Source organism: Excalfactoria chinensis, chromosome 1 (genome assembly GCF_039878825.1).
Source record: "Excalfactoria chinensis isolate bCotChi1 chromosome 1, bCotChi1.hap2, whole genome shotgun sequence".
Lineage (NCBI taxonomy): Eukaryota > Metazoa > Chordata > Aves > Galliformes > Phasianidae > Excalfactoria > Excalfactoria chinensis.
In genome coordinates, this window is record NC_092825.1 from 58,399,948 (window position 1) to 58,420,299 (window position 20,352).

Consider the following 20,352-nt stretch of genomic DNA (forward strand, 5'->3'; position numbering starts at 1 on the left):
CTCTGCTGTTCCTTCTCTCTTTCTCTCTTTCCCTTTTATTTTTTTCTGATTTTTTTTTCCCTCTAGTCATGCTTTTATTGAACTTGCCGTCGTCCTTCTCCTTCTCCCAGGGAAAAAAAAAGGAGGGGGGGAACACCTCCTTCTTTTTCACTTGTCATAGCTCGCCCCAAGGCTGTGACTGGTGAAAGCGCACAGAGTTTGGGGTGTGTGTGCTTTTTTTTCCCTCCAAAAGGTAGACATGCTTGAGTGTAAGTTTCTGACTAACCAGGCTTTTGTTGATACCCTACAACATGTGAAACGTTACAGAGGTTTGAGCAATCAATACTGTAGAGTGGTAAGAGACTATTTAATATGCCCACGTAACCTCTTTCTTTTCTTATTTTTTTCCTCTTCTCTCCCTCTTTCATGCTTTGTTTTGTTTTGTTTTGTTTTTATTTTATTTTACCTTTTCCTTTTTTTCCCTCTTTTCTCCCTCTCCCTTTGTCTTTCTCCCTCTCCCTCTCTCTCCCTCTCTCTCTCTCTGTCTCTCCCTCTCTTTCTTTCACTCTTCCTCTCTTCCTTTCTCTCTCTTTCTCTTTCCTCGGCTTCTCTGCCACATGCAGCACTATTTCTGTGATGCATGGAATACATTTGACGCCTTGATTGTTGTGGGTAGCATTGTTGATATAGCAATCACCGAGGTGAACGTAAGTAGCTGGCGTCTGTCCATGATCGTGCCTGCTCTAACATTCATTTGTCTTTCCCGGGTTCTTTATTTTTTCCTCCCCCTCCCCTCTTTCTTTTGAGTTTGTTTTCAGAGGTTTTTTTTCTTTGTTTTTTTTTAAGCTCTCTTTTTTGGTTTGGTTTGGTTTTATTCTTTTGTTTTCTGGAACGACTTAAAGGACTGTTGCATCATTTTTCTTCCCTTCATAATCCGCCTGGCATGAATTAAACTGTATAGCAGGAAAAGTGATGGGAAACGTGGAGTGTAAGTGAAAAAGCTATCTGTGCCATGGGAAGCTGCTAGAAAAATCCCAGGCCAGCACTTTGGTCTACCCGGTGTTATGCTCTCCTTCCCATGGCAGTTCAGTACCCTCCACCCCACAAAGATCTAAAGGTCAGTTCTTTCGAGGTGGAACTACGGGAACCAAACCAAAAATCCTCCTGGTGCCTCCTCACCCAGGCTTCTTCCAAAGGAAATAAAGACCAAACCATCTCTGTTTTAGAGGAACGGGCACCTCATGCTTAGTTTGCAATTTGGAAGGAAGAATAAAATAAAGGCAGGTAAATTAAAAGCAGAACACGGAGCCCTAAGAAATGCAACGCACCATGTTTCAGCCCAGTTCAGTTTGCTCCATCTCACAAACTCCACCAGAACAATTGACACTGATTGGCCCCACCGGTGCCCTGCTCAGCAGACAGGTGAAGGATTGAGAAAGCCATGGAGACTGAAATGAACAGCTAGCGTTCAGGGGAATAAATCACATCAGGCAAGCTTTTTCCTCTCACTTTGGAGGTGGATGGATATAGCATTACTGAGTAAATGGACAGAGGACAGGCAGGAAGCACACAGATTCCTGAAATAAAGACTACAAAGGAACCACTGACCGCAGACTAAAATTTTACTCCAAAACCCAGCTTAGCAAAGCCAAGAATGTAGCAAGAACAAAAGAAAATTGCTGTAAGGATGTTAATGAAGAGCAAACCTGTCATGCCTTTGCAGAGTGATGTGACTGTTGAATAAATATTCCAGCTTGGAATTGCCCAATGCTGTGTAGGCAAACAAATTTCTCCAGATTCTGATACTTTGATTCAGAGTGGGTGAATGAAATATTTGATGTGACACGAATCTGTTTTCCTTTTGAGAAATCGGTCCGTGCATCTTTCGTATGTCCTGCTTTCTATTCTAATGTCACCCAGAATTCTGGAAACAATTTTGAGTGCCCTTTTTCTAGAGAGAGATTAGGATTGGATTGAGTTCGCAGAAGGAAATCACAACGATCGGCAGGTTGGAGTTGATAATTTTCAAGAATAACATGAAAGTCTTTTTGCATCACACTTGTCATAAGAAACTAAACAGGAATCCTATGAGTATGCTTCAGATTGTGAAAATACTCAGCGCTCATCCACAGAGGCAGAACTGTACACAGTGAGGAAATAATCACAGAGATTATGAAGAGATTAATTCTGCTAAATATCAGCAAGATTTTCCTGACCGTTATATTTGAGTCTGTAGAAAAGCGGTCCAATCCTTTTGTTTTGCCAAATAAATGGGAGCCTGTCCTGGTGTATCACAAAAACTCTGTGATGGCAGGAAAATCTAATGGATCCTTTTAATGAAGTTCACAGTTATTTCCTACAAACGAAAGGACTTTTTGCATCTCGGTATAAAACATTTTGATATACATCTCATTATACTTCAGTGATCTGAGAGGGAGACATAAGTCACCCAGGCTTCCTCCTATAGTTAGTGGTCAGAAGGACACCTCTCCCCAGGCCAACTGTTCCTCCTGTATTTCTGACAGGGAGAAATGAATGGCTCTGTGGAGGTGCCCACCCAGTGATGGAGTGTCTGGGTTTGTCAGGTTTGTCTAGACAGCCAGGTCTCAGACACCAAAGTTAAGCAGGATAAATAGCATTTGTGCTTGGCATGTTGTGGAGAAGGTCACACTGCTGCTAATTGGGCTACATCCAGATCTTCAGTCTCCAGGGCTATCCGTAGTGGTGTATTTAATTACTATAGACAAGGCTTCCCCACTCTTCCATTCCTTGCTTAAATTCAAGTTCATGCCTTGCTACAGAAGTCTGTGTGGAAGGAGGATATGCCTTTATTCAAACGCCTGTCTTAGTTGAGGAGGCAGCAGGAGAGGCCCTGACGCTTTTAATGCAAGTTACAAACAGCATTTCATGATGGTCCCTGTGTTTCCTCTAAAGAATCCTTTCCTTCTATACAGTTTTAACAGATTTCTGCACACGTCTTTTTGTTACCTGGCATGTTTAAATCTTCTCTTTTTATCTAGGCAAATCCTTTGCTACTAGTTTCTGACGTTTGTCACTAAAAACTTGCACAATCTTTTGATGCACTGATAAATGAGCAGCAGCTATGGATGGAGTTTGTTCTGAAATGATTTGAAATCCCTTTGCACTTATAACCCTTACTGAATAAGAGAATGTATTGTATGTTGGTTTGTCCTGTCAGATTCCCTTCCTGCTAGCAGCACTTGATATGTTACACCTGTGGCAGATGGGCTTTGGAAGTAGCAGCCCATCTTGGATGGACAGTTGTCATCTTCCCAAGCAGAGTGAGGCAGTTTATCAGATACACTTCTCCCCTTCTCCTCTGGAGCTTGTTGCTTTCTTGCTGTTTGTGGGTTTGAGCAAACCCTGCCTTGTGTTTCTGTACACTGTCTTGTCTTGTTCCAGCTAGACCTGGAGTCTGATAAAGAAAAAAAAAAAATGTCAACAAACTCCACTAATTGGAGAAGTTAGTCTGGTCAGTGCAGGTAAGATGTTTTTGCCCAAGGTATTAGAAGCTGATGGACAACTATGGTAGAGTCTTTGGAGTTGCTGCTCTTGGAGCTGAGGGACAGTTTTCACTGCAGTCAGTCAGGGAAGGCAGAGACCTGGCACAGGTTGGTCTGACATGAGGCCATAGGCGTGTAAGCCTCAGTCCCTGTGAGGTTCCCCAGAAGTCTGTAACCAGAGAAGGCATTCCTGGCAGGGGTTGGGCTGCGATAGCTGTAGTTGTGGTGAGAGCTCTGGCAGCACAGCGATGTGTGTGCAGGTATGCGTTTGCTTAAGTGGAGCACTTCTCCTTGCTCTGTTTATTCCTTTTGACAGTTATTTTTGTTTCTTGAAAAGGAATTCCCCTGACCAAAACCTTCGTTAAGATATATGTGAGTGTGCATGTGTGAGTCTTTGTGTCTGTACTCCGTTGGTTGTAGTATATGTTCCTGAATGTGTTTGGATACCTGTGTTTGGGTTACAAATTCATGGGAGAGTGCTCAGACATGAATCCGTATGTGTGGGAAAGGGAGTGAGTATGCAGGTAACATGTATTTGCGTGACTGTTGATGGAGAGATGTGAGTTGTTTATATATAACTGAGTACATGCATTTGTTTTCTGAGCCACTGTGGCTGCCCTAATGTGCAAGTTTGATTTGCTCATGGGTGGGTGTTTCTGGCTGAAAGGCTATAGCTGTATGCAGGCATGTTCATCTGCATGCCGGTGGGTGAGTGTAGACTTGCATGTCAAACTCAGCTTATGTTTGTTGGCATGGCTGTGTATTCACACACAGTGAGAAGGCATGTGCTCATCAGGCAGGCCCCCAGTTTGACTTCAGCATTCCCAAGTCCTTCAGAATGCCCCCACTTAAAACACCTCCATCATAAGGAAATATGTCAAGTGGTAAGTTCAGTTGTATTACATTAGCCCCCCCTGCTTACTGTAACATGGGAACACCTCCCAGATCCTCGTAGCCAGTCCCACACACATACAGAGATATATTTCACACCACTGACAGTATGGAAAGCATACCTGGTGGATATCAAAACTCCTTAAGAAACTAAAGTGTGCTGGGGGAGGTTCAAATCTGAATCATAGAATCACAGAATGGCTTGGGTTGAAAGAGACCCCAAGGATCATCAATCTCCAACCCCCATGCCGCAGGCGGGGCCACCAAGCTCCATATCTAATAATAGACCAGGCTGCCCAGTGTCCCAGCCTTGAACACCGCCAGGGAAGAGGCACCCACAACTTCTCTAGGCAGCCTGTTCTAGCACCTCACCAATCACTAAGGTCAGAAAGACCAATAAGGTCATCCAGTCCAACCATGGTGCATCTACCATGCTTCAACTCTGTTTAAGTGCTAAGACCAAGCATATTGTTTGGGGAGTAAAATGAAAGATGATGTAGTATATGGGGTGGTAGTACCTAGGAGGTAGGGCCTGTAAGTCATATTCCTTGGACCCTGCCTAGGTCCTTCTACCTCAGCCTTTCAGCAAATTTGAAATTGTCTTTATTCCTTAAGTTACGAAAGCATTGTCAGTAGTGTTTACAAAACACTTTGGAAGAAAACATTACGGTGATAAAAAATGATTACCATCTATTGTAACAACAGTAGGAATGAAAACGTTACAGCAGTTGAAGAAAAGCTAGCAAATTTGGAATGTATCATCCCAGAAGTAGCTTCAGGCAAAGGCTTGCATTTCTTTCCACATCAGCAAACAGAACCCAGAGTTCAGTGCTGTGCAGCTGACTGACAGCCTGCTGTCACCTCCTCCAGGCACAGAAGGTTTCTCATTTCAATTTGTTGTGCTGTATCAGAGGGGGAAATCAAGTTTGATTTGTGTTCTGTGCAGCAGTGGCCCTAAGTGATGGGAGAAAAACAGTCAGGCCCTGAAAAAGCTACTAATGTGATGTTCTTCCTCTCAGCTGGAGAGAGAAGACCTTTCTAGTCCATAGGGCCCTTTCTCCTTCATCCATTTCCCTGCCAGTGTCAGACCAAAGACTGGCTGTGGCTGAGTGCTTGCCACCTAATGATTCTGATGGCTGAGCTGAATGGGCTCCTGTGGCCAGTTGGTCCATCCAGTTGCAGTGGATGCTCATGGCTGCAGAGGTGTGAGTTACAGAGGCATGGTCAGGTGAGAGCATGCGTATCTCTAGAGTGCAAGTGTAGCTTTCAGTGTCCATAGGGATGTCGTGTGTTTGAGTCTGTCTGTCTTGAAAGGATGCTGGGAGAGGAGGATGTACAGGTACATATGTGTGTGTCAGCCACATCTGGGAGTGCATGAGGATGACTGAGTCAAAGTATCTGGACTGTACACATCACACCTGTGCTGCTCAGTGACTGTGAAAGCACCTGTGTCTCTGAGTGTGCCCGTGGATGCTGAGGGATGTACAGAGGAGGAGGTACATGAGGCAGGTATACAGTATGACGAGTCAGGGGGTGTGCACAGATATAAGATGGAAAGTGCCTGGCATAAAGAGTTGCTGACTTGTGGCTTATGTGATGGAAGCAGTACAAGTTTTCATATGAGTGAGCATTTTGACAGGTCTGAGAGTTGATGGAAACGTTTCTGGTTTTGGTTTGATTTGTTGTTGTTTTTTTTTTTTCTAAATGGGAGAGATGACAGGAGGAGAAAACAGGAAGGTACAGTTTGGTGTGTGATCTTATCCATGGTGGCATCTGGGAGACATAGAACCGCAGAATGTCTTGGGTTGGAAGGGACCTTAAGGGTCAATAAGTTCCAACTCTAGTGCTATACCTAGGGGTTTCAGGAAATGACTACCCTATGAAGAAGGTTAGAAAAACTCCAAACCCATCTTGTTGCATTCCTTCCTCTGGAAGAATGCTGGATAGGTCTGTTGCGCCCAGACCTGCTGGATATGGTTAGCTATTTGTCTATGAGGTTCGGGAGGGCCGAGCACGTTACATGAGGCATTTCTGAAGAGGTTTCCAAATAGTGCTAGGAAGTCATCTGAAGGTTGCAGCTGTGTTGAGTTCTGAGGACAGGTGCAGTAAGGGAGATAACCAAGGTGTTCAGATCCCAAGAGTCCTTGGAGATCTGTGCACTGATTTCCCCTTTGGTCTCTTTTATTTCTGAATAAAGCAGCTCAGGCTTAAACCAGACGCATGGAGGCTTTTCGTACAGTCATCCTGCTTTTGGTGTCAAGAGGCTTCATTTGATTTGTCATGGGCTCCCGCTCCCATTCTTTGGAATATCTGACAGCCTATACTCAAGTCTCCCTCTCACCTCCTCCTGCACTCTTCCCTTTTAACCCGCCCCTTCCTTTCTTCCTTTTCTCCCTCACTTTCCTCTCCCTTGTCTCCAGCCACAGTAAACCTCACAAGTTCATTCTCACCCTCAATCAATGTGTCTGAAGGCAGAGAACCAGTGGCTCTAATCCTGCAGCCCTTACCTAGGCAGAACAGCCCCGGGGCATTCTGTCTTTGCAAGGGCCGGAGCAGGCGACCCCACTGACACAACCCTGTACACACACACACCCCGCAATGGGAGCAAGGATCGGTGGAAGGACGACATACATCTAGCCTGCACCTCAGTTGGGACTGGCACTCATCTCTGTCGCTGCGTCTGTCTGTCTGTCTCTCTGTCTCTGCCTGTCTGGTTTTCTTTGCTTCCACGCCCTTTGCTGCTCAGATTTTGGCCATCATCTGCCGCCAGACACAAACCTTTGCGGTTCCCAGAACTTACAAGTTTATGTGCCCAATCCTCCAGCAAAAAGGCAGAAAATACCTCCTTCCGTCTCCCTTCCCCTCTCTCTTTCTCAAATGCCACCTAGCAGGTAGCAGAGGCCTCCGAATGAAGTAGCAAAGGGCTGGAGAAGCACAGTGGCTTCTTTTGACATCCGTGTTGTCATACCCCTACTGCTGCCATCCTAGAAGTTGTATGTAGTCCTGAGCTATCCCTGTGTGCGTGTATATGTATGTATATGTGACTTGTTTTCTTTTTGGAAAAAACACTGATAAAATTGTTGGGGGGTGGGTGGGAGGGTGTCGATTTTGCCTTTTTTTTTGTTGCCTGGTAGTGTTTTTTATCGCTAGAATAACCCAGGTAACACACCGTAGCTTCTCTATGCAAGAAGCCACGTTGAAGCATGGTTGTGAGCTGTAGCAGTGGTATATGGTGCTTTATTTTGCCTTTGGTGATCTTCAGCAAAGCTACCCTCAGCTCTCCCCCAAATTAGGATCAGATCGATTCAAATTTGACCGCCTTCCACATTTAACCAACAATCCTAGCGCATGTTGGTGAGAAGGAAGTACGGTAAGACGACCTGAGCACAACCATGTTTGAACAGGGGTCTTTTGGTTTGGTTTGTGTATTATTACTTTTATTATCGTGAGGATGGGGCCTCTTCTTTATTTTTATTTCTCTTTTGGCTTAAGAAATGTTGGTATTCTGAATGCATTTCCAGAGTCCGTAATAAGATTTGCCCATTCAAAGGGGTGTTTTTGGTAACGGGACAGATTTTCTGTTAAAAAAAAATATATATATATATGAAATATGGGCAAACAGAAAAAAAAAAAAAAAAGTGGGTTTATTTTTTTTTTTTCAGAAAAGGGAGTAGTGAAGGCCAGTGATTCCTTCCTCATTTACCTGCTTGAGCTGTTGCTGGTGATGCTGGTGATTAACAGTCTTAGCAATGCACTGTAGGAACAAAGTATGTTGTTTCCCCATTGACAGACTCTCCATACCACCCAGATTTGAGGAAACACCTCAGTATTGCAGTTTCCACAACACTTCTGGTTATACTTGGCTTAAACATTATTGCAGGTGCATGGAATTAGCCAAATGTTTGTTTTTTTTTAATGGAGGGGAGATTTCAAAGCAGCATAAAAACAAGTTTGTCTGACCATGTAAATGTAACCACACACATTCTGATTAATGAAAATATGAGAAACAGAAGGTAAAGAACCCAGGAGAACAGATCCCAGTAACCTAACTATAAAAGTATTATAAAGGAAGTTAGATGGCCCTATAGCTGTAAGGCCTGACGTATAATCCTGCCTCGAGTCCTCCTGGGTGAAAGCGTTCAGAGCTCACTTCAAAACAATAGGGCTCTGTGCCTCAGGGACTGCACTGGGAAGTGGGTGTTGCTTTTAATTCCTGCTGGCTTTCACCTACCCAACACCTCTGTGCATTTTTATCGCTATGGGAAAGAGTCACAGTTTCATATTTGACTATGAAGTATTGTTACAACAGCTAATAGTGAGAAGGCAGAGTACTACAGGCCTTGTCCTGAGCTTTTTCAGTGGTGACATAAGTGTGTGGCACATGTGTTTAAGTACGGAGGGTTCTTTAAAAAGCCACATCCAGATTTTCTGGCCAACATTTTTCTTCTCCTTTTTCTGTATATCTCTTTAAAAATAATAATAATAATAATAATAATACATTATTCTTGCATCAGCAGTTGCAATACAAATACACTTACTTACATTTTCTTTTTAATGCCAACATGTTTTTCTTCAAAGGTAGTTAAAATGTTCAAGAGAAAAAATAATAAATAACATTAGAACTGCCGCAAGCTGGTTATATTTTCCATTGGCTTCCCAGCCAGGATAAATCATTTCTGTGGGCTAGAAAAAGTTTCTTGTAACTTTCCCTGAACTCCAATAGAGTATCTTTCTATGAATCCATAGAAAAGCTCTAACTCCTTAAATCATCTCTTAACAAACTGACATTACTTAGTGATAGCTTCCCAAGCACCAAAAACTACCATTTCAGCTCAGCTGAGTTCAGATCCAGCTAGCTCTGTCATCTAAGGCTATTCCTAGCAGCCAGGAAAGATGCTTTCTGGCATTTAATTCACCTTTTTGTAAGACCTATTTTGCCTAGAATGCCCAAGGAATTTTCCAGCACCACTATTCTGAATATGCAGATTGAAGTAATAAAGGGTGCACGGTTCTCTGTATTTCACTCATTCAGGTACGCAGTAAAAGCTTTGGTTGTTCTTCCAAAATTACCAGAGCTTTTAGTATCAGTTCTCCTAGATCTCACTGTAGGCACCATCTCTTGGTATTATGCATAGTTAGAGATCTGCTAACTGGTTCTAGATCGCACTGCCAGTTTGCCAGCAGCAAAGGTGATAGGAGAAGGGAAAAAATGTAAAAACACAACTATTTTACATGTCTTCCTCATTAACTTTCTCTTCCTCCCTGCCTTCTTACCCCCAGCTTCTTCTCCCAGATTTTGCTAAGATCCTGAGTAGCAGAGATCATGCTTTCCACAGCACTGGGATTAGTTTTCTGCAGGGCAGCAACCTCCACCTACTCTGCTAGTGATTTTCCTTGTCTTTCTTCAGCCAAGATTCCATCAGCCCGGTAGAACGGTTGAACCCTTTGTGGGGTTTTTGTGCCAGGCACTCAGCAGCAGTTCAGCATGGTGAAGTGTACCATTCTGCACACCCAAATGTACAGATCAACAGCAGTTGGTGACGTTCCTGTTATATAAAGCCCTCAATGTGGTTTTTCTGGCTAGTAGGCAGGAGAATGTGGCCTCCCAGACAGATTTTTAATCAAAGGTAAACACAACTAATTTTATTCTTTCTAATGTAGACAAAACAGCATCTACGCAGATCCCACACCACTCTCTCCACCTTCATAAATACCAACCAGGCAAACATAAGGGAGTTTTGCTTGTTTTTCAATTTCTCACTAGACAACTGTTTTTAAAATGGCAGTTCCTTCACTTACTGGTCTGTTCTTCATGGGAACTGTCTGGCACAACATGCCAAGAAAATGACTTCTGCTTGATGTATCTTCCTAGACATCTGCTCAGTGGGACCCATTCCCAGCTGCATCCAGATGACCTAACAGTAGACACTAGATTGCTTCTTATGGTCAGCTGATTGATAGCCAAGACTGTGAGTCTGGTTCTAATTGCTGGTACAACTGACCATGTTGCAGAACAATGGGACGTCCCAGCTGGTCCCATCCTATGTCTCAAAATCCACTTTTAAAATGGGAGGTGCCTGGCTGCAGCGCAGACTAGGAGAAAGCCACATCAAGTGACTTCTTTTCCTAAGCTGAACAGACAGGAAGGCAAAGGTGTCTCAGCAGTAAAGAAACACTTGTTAATAGAAAGACAATAAAACAAATAGATATTTAAAGCTAGGGCTTCTGTCTCATCTGCTTGCCCAGCCTTAAGCACAGTAAATGAAACACAGTGATTATTATCTTTCATCCAAACAATCCCTACCATTTTTTTAGTTTATTTTTTTTTTCACTGACAAATTCATCAAATCAATAATCATCTATTCTAGAAAGAGACGCAGAGCAAAAAGTATTGCTCAGTAGTTTTGTAAGAGTCTCCACATAACCACCTGTAGCATGCTTCGATAATGCTGGTGATTGACATTTCCAATCCCAGAATGATTCCTGTATAAACAGACAGAGATCGAGCGTGCGTCAGAAAGCACTTCTTTTCTAGGAAACCTCATGTTGTGCTTCAATATGAAATAACTTTCTAATTGAAAAAGCCGTGAATGCACAGCCTATGAATGAAATCCTAACTGCTACAAGTCTTAAATGAAAATGGTCCATTGCAGACTCTCTCTTTTGGGCTGCTGGTGTCTCTGGGTAGCCTCTCTTGAGCAAAGATCCATTACTTAAAAGTAACAGGGTCTGCTCTTTCATCTGTACCCACTGTCACTTGCAAAACCAAGTCCTGGTGTCGATGAGATGTGCAGTTTCTTTCACCTTCATCAAAGCATAACATGCTTGATTCATCTTCACCCTGCCAAAGAGCCTTTGGGCTTGCCAAAGGAAGGATTCTGGCAACAATGCAGAGTCTTTGAGCCGGTAGGCTGCCTGCCTTCCTCCTTGATAAAACACGATCTAGTCTCCCTGTGGCTCCCTTTGTGCCTGGAAGAGTTGCCAGACTAAAGACTGGATTTTACTGCAAACCACAGGCCTGCTTCTGACCTTAAACACCACTGGTGTAATTATTAGTTGCGCAGGAGTTGCAAAGATGCACCTTACTGGATTCACTGCTTCTCAGTAACCCATTCATACTGAATTCACAGCAAACCTCTGCACAGAAGGAGCCCTACAAAGTAAGTCTCCAGAAATCTCCTCCTTTCTGCTATATGCACGTGAGGCTGCCCAGAGAAACCCCAGTGGCACCGATATGCAGAGGGCACCAAGATTCAGTCTGTTCTTTATTATTTCTTTATCGTTTTCCCACACCATACAATCCTATCAGCTAATTACTAAATAATTAACAAGTAGATGTAGAAGAAAGGGCTCAAATGTTGAGTACATTGAAGACAAGTACAGCCATGACAGAGGATGGACATGTTTCTAGGAATCTGCTTAGTTTATGAAATCAGCAGCCTGAAGGTAATATGAAGCCAGGGGATGATACACATCCTCTCAGTGCAATGAAGTATTAAAAGATATTGGAGACAAGGGTAACTCCTCAGGAAACGCATCTTAGAGAGGAGCTTTACTGCTATTACCCTTTCCTTTCCAAGGCAGGCTGCAGGATGGCATGAGGAATGGAAAAGGCTGCACCTTGCACAGCACACAGCAGCATCACTTTGAAGTAACCAAGACTGAAATGAATGTTTTGAACAACCTCTTTCTTTTTCATTTCAAGACCAAAGCTACAGAACTGCAGAATGGTTTGGTTTGGAAGGAACCTCAAAGCCCATCCAGCCATAGGCTGCCACCCAGCAGCTCAGGCTGCCCAGGGCCCCATCCAACCTGGCCCTGAAAAGTCCAGCAATGGGGCACCCACAGCTTTTCTGGACAGCTGTGCCAGGGCCTCACTGCCCTGTGAGTAAAGAATTTCCCCCTAATATCTAATCAAAATCTTCATTCTTTTAGCTTAAAACAATTCTCCTTTGTCCTATCAGTGGTATGATCTTAGTAAACAAGAACCTTAGCAGACGAGTCATGTCAGAGTCTTGCTCTCTATTTGCAGCCCTCTAAAGCATCTGTGTTTTCAAAGTACTACTGAAAATAAGAAGCCAAGATGATGAGTCTGTTTAGGTGTTTGCAATGGGAGAACCTGGAGGTGAAAACAGTCTTCAGGAATGAGTCAAAACCAGAACCAGGCTGTGCTCCATTTGAAACACCAGGTTTGCCTCACAGAGTTTCCAAGACACTGGAAGAAAAGAAAGAAAAGGAAAAAGAGAAAGAGAAAGAAAAAGGAAAAGGAAAAGGAAAAGGAAAAGGAAAAGGAAAAGGAAAAGGAAAAGGAAAAGGAAAAGGAAAAGGAAAAGGAAAAGGAAAAGGAAAAGGAAAAGGAAAAGAAAGAAGAATGCCCAGTGTAAGGAATAATGCAAATCTTCCTAAAGAGATGGATGAAAAGAAGCCTGCCCTTTCCATCAGAACACTAAGTACACTCCTGGATTTGGTGCTTAAAGACCATGTTAAGTTTTGATGTAGGAAAGATAATGAAACCTGCTGGACTATTTAGTAACAGCAATGAGGAGACAATTGACATGGATGGTAATGGAGCAGAGGAAAGCTGGAGACCTGGGAACTCTGTGTTCTCACTTTTTGTCCCAGTCTTGCTCAGCGGCCAGGACTGCTCCTGGAGTCATCAGCCTACTCTGGGCTGGGATAGCTTCATTACCTCCTGTTGGAATGTTTGTCCTGTGAACCAGGAATGGGGCAAGTGAGAAAGGAACTGGAATGGAAAAAGTCCACTCTGTCAAATATGGAATCTGGCAGAGATGTTCAAATCAATTAAAACCTCTCCTCAGCTGACATTCAGAGTAGAAAATCTGTTAAATTACTCCACCTTTAAAACTATAAGTTTCTGCATGCAGCTGGCCTTTCAACATTTATTTTCATGACTCAGTTTATCTTCTGAGCCTTCATATCTAGTTGTTCTAAGGCTTTGTTTGTCTACCTGTACCACAAAATACAAATAACAAAACATAGGCAAGCTGCACCTGCTACTTCAAGTCAGACCTGTACTTGTACCTGAAGATGAGCACTGCATCTCTGAGTGTTTAATATCTTCTTCTTTCATACGAACACCCCAAGTCTGATTACCATAAGACTTGAACTCATCATTTACCCAGAGCTAATGAGAAGGATTATTAAAACATCCTGAAAATTAGGAACAATTTGCATGGATATACTTTACCAATTGTTCTGCTTTCCCTCTGAAAGTCCTGAAAAAAAAGCAGAGCTTTCAGCTGTATATAAAGGGATTCTTTCATTAACTGCCCAGTAATTGTCAATCTGAGGTAATTTGCATAACCAAATTAGAGCAATTGACTTCCCTTATATTTACCTGAAGCGCTTGAAACCATAAGATAACTGTCTCACAATTTCATGGATATATATATATGTATGAAATTAATTAATAACCTATTCAAATTGGTATGATTTGCATATTTGAAGCTAATTACTAAAGTGAGCTCTAGAATTTCAACATCTTAGAATACACGGGAAATAAAGGTGTAAAAACGGCTGGAAAATGCACTTGCTGTTAAAGTAACCTTGACACCATTAACTGGTTTTGGGATAGGCTTTTGCTCACACAGAGATGCTAATATTTACCCTGGGATCTGAGATTGTATGGAATCTATGTGATACACAAACATATATATCTTGCATTTGTGTGTGCTAGCATTACATGTAAAGTGACTCACATAGTGCTGGCAGAAGAGTAATGGCAGCTCCTCCTATTGCACTAAATAAAAACGCAGCTTCCCAGGGCCGGAAATCTTCTGCAGGGCTGCTGGAGGATTAGCCTGTTGCATTGCTCTTCCCAAGGACATCAGCAAGGTGTTCACCATTTGCCCGAGTAAAAGCAGCATCATATGCACCGATTCCCTGTTTTCCTGCAGGATGGTGCTCTTTTCTAATAGATGCTAAAACCACACCTGGATGTATGGAAATGATGCCAAAAATCCCCCTTGCTTCATCCAAATTACAGCTCTGTAGATGGCTGATGAAAATGAAAACGTTTGCTTCCGTAACTAAAAACAGTGCCGGCCAGGACTGGTTTTTCCACAGTTGCATAACATCTCTAATTGAAACAATAGCTCTAACTGACATGAAGACTCCTATTGACATGCACAAGGATACCGTGTCAGATTTTAACCTCGCATTTCTGAAGTGCTTTTTTTCAGCATTTGCCGTGTTTCTGCAGGGCGCTTCACTTTCAGTGTCAGTATTCTTCTAATAGAGAAATGCTTTTGTAGCGAAGCAAATAACTCCCGGCTAGTTTAACTCAAAATATTCCCACAAATTCTCAAAGGAATGTGCGCTTAATGAAAGAATGCAGTGTTTGAACAGCTTGCATGGCTTGTAAGAAAAAAAGATCTTGCTAATAATTTGATTTTGCTGTAAGGTTGTAGGAATGGAGAATGATGCCATCTGCAATCCAGTAGTATTCACTGTCAGAGAAATAGCAGATACATTTCTGCCAGGCCTTATCATAACTTCACAGACTTCGGTGGCAGGTGGATTATCTCTGGAGTATTTGTGATTAAAACCACACACAGCAGTGGCAGAGAGATGACTCTGGAGGGGGTTGTGGTAACTCCCCAGTGTAATGGCTGGCTATCACCTGTGTGCTAGGTTACCCTAAAATCTACCTACACCCATGACAGGGGGCAGTCGGCCCGCAGGCCACTGGCCCAGAAGGAAAAGAAAGACAGGGAAAAGGAAATAAATACAGCGGCAACGATCTAAGGAGGCACACTTATTTACTAAAATACTATATCAGAATACAGAATAAGACAATATAATACAATATAACAGGAATTAAGGCTAACGAATCAAGTAAAATAAGAGAGAGTGAGTCCTGAAACCGAGAGGCCTACTGTAACTCTAGGCGAAATGGCTGGCACGCTCCCACACGGCTCTCCCCCTGGCTGGCAAGGTCCAAGAGAGTGAGTCCAGCACTGAAGTGAGATTATATAGTCCTCGTCATATGACTGGGACATTCAGTCATTCAGTCTTCTTTCTGTGAGCAGCAGATTCATCAAAATTATCTATGCTTAACATGATGGTATGATGTGGAATACTGATAACAAAATTACAACATTGCAAAACCATGACAACCTGCCAGCAGCCGAGCCGATTTGGAACCCTGACTTTTCCTCTCCCTGCACAAGGACATGTGTTACTCAGCTTCCTCAGGTCTTTCAGCTTTTTGACACTACAGACACAAGAGAAACTCCAGTGGCGTGGCTCTAACCACATCTCCATGGCACTGATAAATTCTAGATCTCCTATTGCCTGGTAAATTCTTGGTCTTCCTGAAGCTTGTGTCTTCTTAGACCACATCTCAGCTTTTGTGTGACGCACGTGTGAAATAAAAATCTCCAGAACAATGGTGCTATTGGCTTGCAGCTGCCTTATTTGTGATCTCTACAGCCAGTCAAGATTAAAGCCGCCAACAAGATGAAACAATCCTTTAGTTCTTTCTACCCTGCTGTAGCAACAAAAACAAAGCGCTGTTGCCCACCTGGTATCCCTAATGAAACTACTTCTAATTTCATTTCCTTCTGAATCTTAATTACATTTGTACAGTGAGGTAATTTTCCCAGAATGTCTCTTTCTACCATCATTTTGTGCCTAAGAATGTTACAGATGCAGCGTGGCTGAAGTAGACCACAGCCTTGGAGGACTTCAGAATACAAGCCTTGAGCTCAAGAAGACCAATATTTTGTATTCTGGAACTGCAAATGAATTACACAGCACTGCTGCCAGCTCAGGTGAACTCTGCAGTGCAGATTCTCAGAGGAATCCTTCCTGGAACAAGGAATAAAAAGCAAGTGGCTTCAGTGTATTCTACATTGTATGAATTGACTACCATCAACAGTACCAGTCATGGGAATGCCTCCTGCTCATACTGTCATCCCAGCGATAATCAGGCTTCTATAAGTACTGAAACTTACCTACCCAGCAGTTACAGAGCCTCCTTGGATTTACTAATTCTCTATATGATGCATGATCCTAATGGAGTTCCCCTGTTTCTGGGTGCTGATTTCTCTGCTACCCTTGTAGCTGTCAGAAAACCAGCCAAAAATAATCAGGTGGCTCAAACCTCTCAGCGTGGTCCCTGTCTCTAGTCTTGCACAGGGGCAAGGAGGGATTGATGCCTCTTCTTGGGATTTTCCTACTGAAACCTTCATTTGAATTTATTAGCTTGCCTTATTATTTTCTTCTAAGTCTCTGTGTATCAGAAAAGATTCTAAGCCAGGGCTCTTTCAAGGGTCTTCAATACTACCATGATGGTGTAAGACCTTTAGTCTTTTTCCTCACTTTTTGGCTTCTGTCTTTACAGCTCTTTAGGACCAAGTCGTCCTCTCTCAAAAACTTAAAGAATTTCAAGATGTGCAGTATTTTGTAGTACAGTATTGGCTGTTATATGTCGCCCTTAAAACACTGAAACTGGTTCTTCCAGTATGCAGATTTTATCCTCTCCTAGTTTACAAAGCATGTTGGATTCAGCATCTGGAAAGCCCCTAAACATAATGTTCCTATTACAAGCAATATCTCCTTAACTTGGTGGCATGATCAGATATGACTCAAATGTGAGTCATTGTGTATGAACATTGAAGGAGATTCAGGCCCACTGCCACCTACCCAGGTGGAGCAGCACTGGTTAACCAGAGAGCAGGACTGGCAGGAAGACAGAACAGTTACCTTATTCTGAGCTGAGTTCTCTGAGATTTTAAGTATTTCTCCATTGAGTGCACATGCCTTCCTGGGAACCTTCTTAGCTGGGATCTTGAATCACAATGGGTGCAAGCTGTGCCTTTTATTTTTGTGCTCCCAGGGGCTTTAAGGCTTATCCTACCGAATCCTTATGTTGATTTCTAGTACCTGCTTCTCTGTTTTTTGACCTTTTCTACTCCTTAACATCTGCTACCTTTTAAAATACATTAACATCGAGAATAAGTTTTAAAAGTAATAATAATAAAAGGAATGGCCCAATCAGTTCAGTGCATTCATCCCCATTGTCCTGCCTCATATTTATCTCTTGCCCCTCTTAACCTGCTGATTCCTTTTTGTATCACTCACTGTGTCTCTGGACTTGCTTGTGACTTATACTTGAGGTCTCCTTTCTGTGTGATGGAAGTTGCTCAGAACATCATCTCTTGGCTGATCTCACTGTTATTGTTGTTTCCCTTTCTGATTCAGCTATGTGCATAGTACTTGTCCCCCAAATGACAAGAGCAACATAGAATAGAGCAAAGTTTCTTTGCAGGTTAGACCTTAAGTAGAGGAAGAGATGGCTTCAAGAGAGTACAGCCAAGGCTGCCTTTTGTTACACAGTGTTGCTTATCCAAAACCTCCTTCAAAGATAATAAACAGCTGAGGATTTGCTGTTATACATTGTTCTGAGATATGCATAAATGAACTCTTGTCCTCTTCAACTGGGCATTCAGCACTGACTTTAATTCCAAGTACCTATCATCATGTCTCGATCCTTCATTCTCAAGTGCCAGGTGCTTGTCTTTGTCCTTAAATTGTCATGCTCTCATCCTTTGCAAGGTTACAGATTTTCAGACAATCTAGCAATAGCTTTCTGTGTTATCCTTAGGGATGGCCACACTAAAAATTACAGCAACAGGCTCTCAGGTATCCCTGCCCAGGTCCATATGGTGACTCTTTGGCATCCATGGAAAATGGTAGTATTTGTTTCCCCTCTCAAGCTGAGGACTGATTCTGCTTCTCTATACCCAAGTTCAAAATACTGTCGAGTACAAGCTTATCAAGAAATTCAACCCATTTTGTTAGAGTTTGTACAGATATCACCTGCCAGCATTAATGGAAACTTTTGTATGCTGCTTTTGAGTGTTTATTGTAGGTAGGGATACTCTATGTTCCATATTTGACTCCATCTTAAAACGTAGGCCAGTTACTTAAGGAAATAAAAGAGGAATAAGACAAACTCTGCCCCACTCTCTTATTGAAAAGGATATTCAGAGCTTCTCGTTCCTCGTTCTCCAACATGTTGCCAGCTTCCTCTAAGCTGACCATCCCATATCAACAGTGCCATCTTAGCTTGTTACAATCATATCCTTTTATACAGATTTTTTACTGTGACATAACTATTTTCCTCACATTCTGATGAGGCACTAAAACTATCAAATGGACAATTAAGGTGCATTATTCCACAGCAACTTAAAAGGCTTCTTCAGACAGACAGGCAGAGATGCACCGCCACTGTCAGCCAGGAAGGATAGAAAATCCTGAAAGGTGCTGAAAACGTTTTGACTTCCTTCAGCCAGTATGGGGGAGCTTTGTACCTTCTACCAGGGAAGCAGTAACCTGCAGAATAAGGCTCCTCCTGTTAGAGAAGATGATTTGCAAAACTGATAGAAGGAGGAAAGTGGGTGGTACAGAGAAAAGCACTGCTGGAAAAGAGAGATTTGCCCAGCAACACAAAATCAAAATCCCTGCCTGGGCTGTAAGAAAGGTCCCCATGGGCACTGCTCCCTTATTTGGCATTCAAACCAACTTTTGCCTGTATGTGATCTGAAAACACAAGCAAATGTGAAAGAGGAGGAGAAAAACAATTAAAGCTGTCCCTACAAAGCCAACGAGTTAACCCAAAAGAATACTGCCTGATCAGGTATAGGGTGGCCTTTCAATTCATCTCATTTGCCTATATCACCAAATAGTCTGAGCATCCAAAATACAGCATTTGTTTAGGTAATACAGAGACAGTTTTGTTAGAACAGTGTCCTTGGAGAGCAGGAGCACACTGCTTGGCACTAGAGGTGAATTTTGCCATTGGCAGAGAAAGACCATCAGTTTCAGCTTTGGTAGCATAGTGAAAGGAAGCAGTGTAGGACAGGCTTGGCATATAGGGCATGTGGCAGAGATTTGAATCTGAAGGGTTATCCTACTGCCTTTGCACCAAAGAATTCCTGATAACATTGCCTTTATTTAATTTTTAACTCTGCTTCTTACACATAAGGGTATTTGCTGCCTTGGGCGTTTTTTAGAATTGCTTTCAGTATTGGAAATGACCACAGGAGTTCATCAAGGAGTGTCAGGAAGTGTTTGCAGCAACTATGCTCTTCCAGGGAGGACTGGGGCTCAGCTCAGCTGAGCTTGGCCTCAAAGGACCCATCCAATGGGTCCTGGAGCTTTGCTGTGAGGTGGATGAAGGGTAGAGCAAGCTAACCAGCCTCACCAATCTGCTTTCCACAGTGGCAGTGGGCACTTAGGGTTGTCGAAAGCTGATTGCACTGTCCCAGCCCATTTTCTTAGTAAGAACAATGTAATCATCCAGAACTATTTGTAGGGGAATGGGGGTATATCAATAGATAACTTTCCTTTAGCGCTGGGGGTGTTGTGGATTTACAGTTAGACTGATGCACTAGAAGCTGGTTGCTCCCTATGCAGTCATTGCTGGATTTGGGCTGAGGAACTGAATCTAGCCTTGTACCCAACTTGGCTGTGGTGATGCAAGAAACATTTTAATAATATCTATACCTCGCCTGCCTGGATTCCGGGATGTCTAGCGCTGAGAAAACAACAGGTCAAATTTACATGTGGTGTTAGTGGATACAGCTCACATCGTTGAATTCAATGGGAGCTGTACCTACTTCTGCCACAGGCCAGCTTTGATCCTGGACATCCTAAGGAATGAGCCCAGCCTCTTGTGCATTACTTTCACACTCTTTTTTTGCCCTCTTCTGCCATTTTGTTGCTCCTGTGTTAGCCAAGACCTAGTTTACTAGGGCTCTTGATTGAAGACTTATTACAGCTTATTTCTGTCTGCCTTTCTTTAAAGCCAGCTGAAAATACCCAATGCTCTTCCTCTATGGTAAGACCAAAAATACAGACCACCCTCCCAGCTTCTGTGACACTCTTTCTAACACACTCCTTTATTCTCTTTCCCCTGATCACAAGTTCT

The 20,352-nt window shown here is 42.8% G+C and overlaps 1 protein-coding gene across 15 annotated transcripts in view; it reads left to right on the forward strand.

Moving 5' to 3' along the window:
- CACNA1C (calcium voltage-gated channel subunit alpha1 C) overlaps positions 1-20,352 on the forward strand; it is a 424,545-nt gene that overhangs the window by 369,434 nt on the left and 34,759 nt on the right. For 7 of the 15 annotated variants that reach the window (XM_072360915.1, XM_072361011.1, XM_072360931.1 and 4 more), the window contains 2 exons: positions 603-686; positions 20,230-20,262. In XM_072360915.1, the coding sequence (XP_072217016.1) occupies positions 603-686; positions 20,230-20,262 (117 nt within the window). The remainder of the gene's footprint in view (positions 1-602; positions 687-20,229; positions 20,263-20,352) is intronic. The other 8 variants (XM_072360924.1, XM_072360945.1, XM_072360976.1 and 5 more) reach the window with 2 other exon arrangements.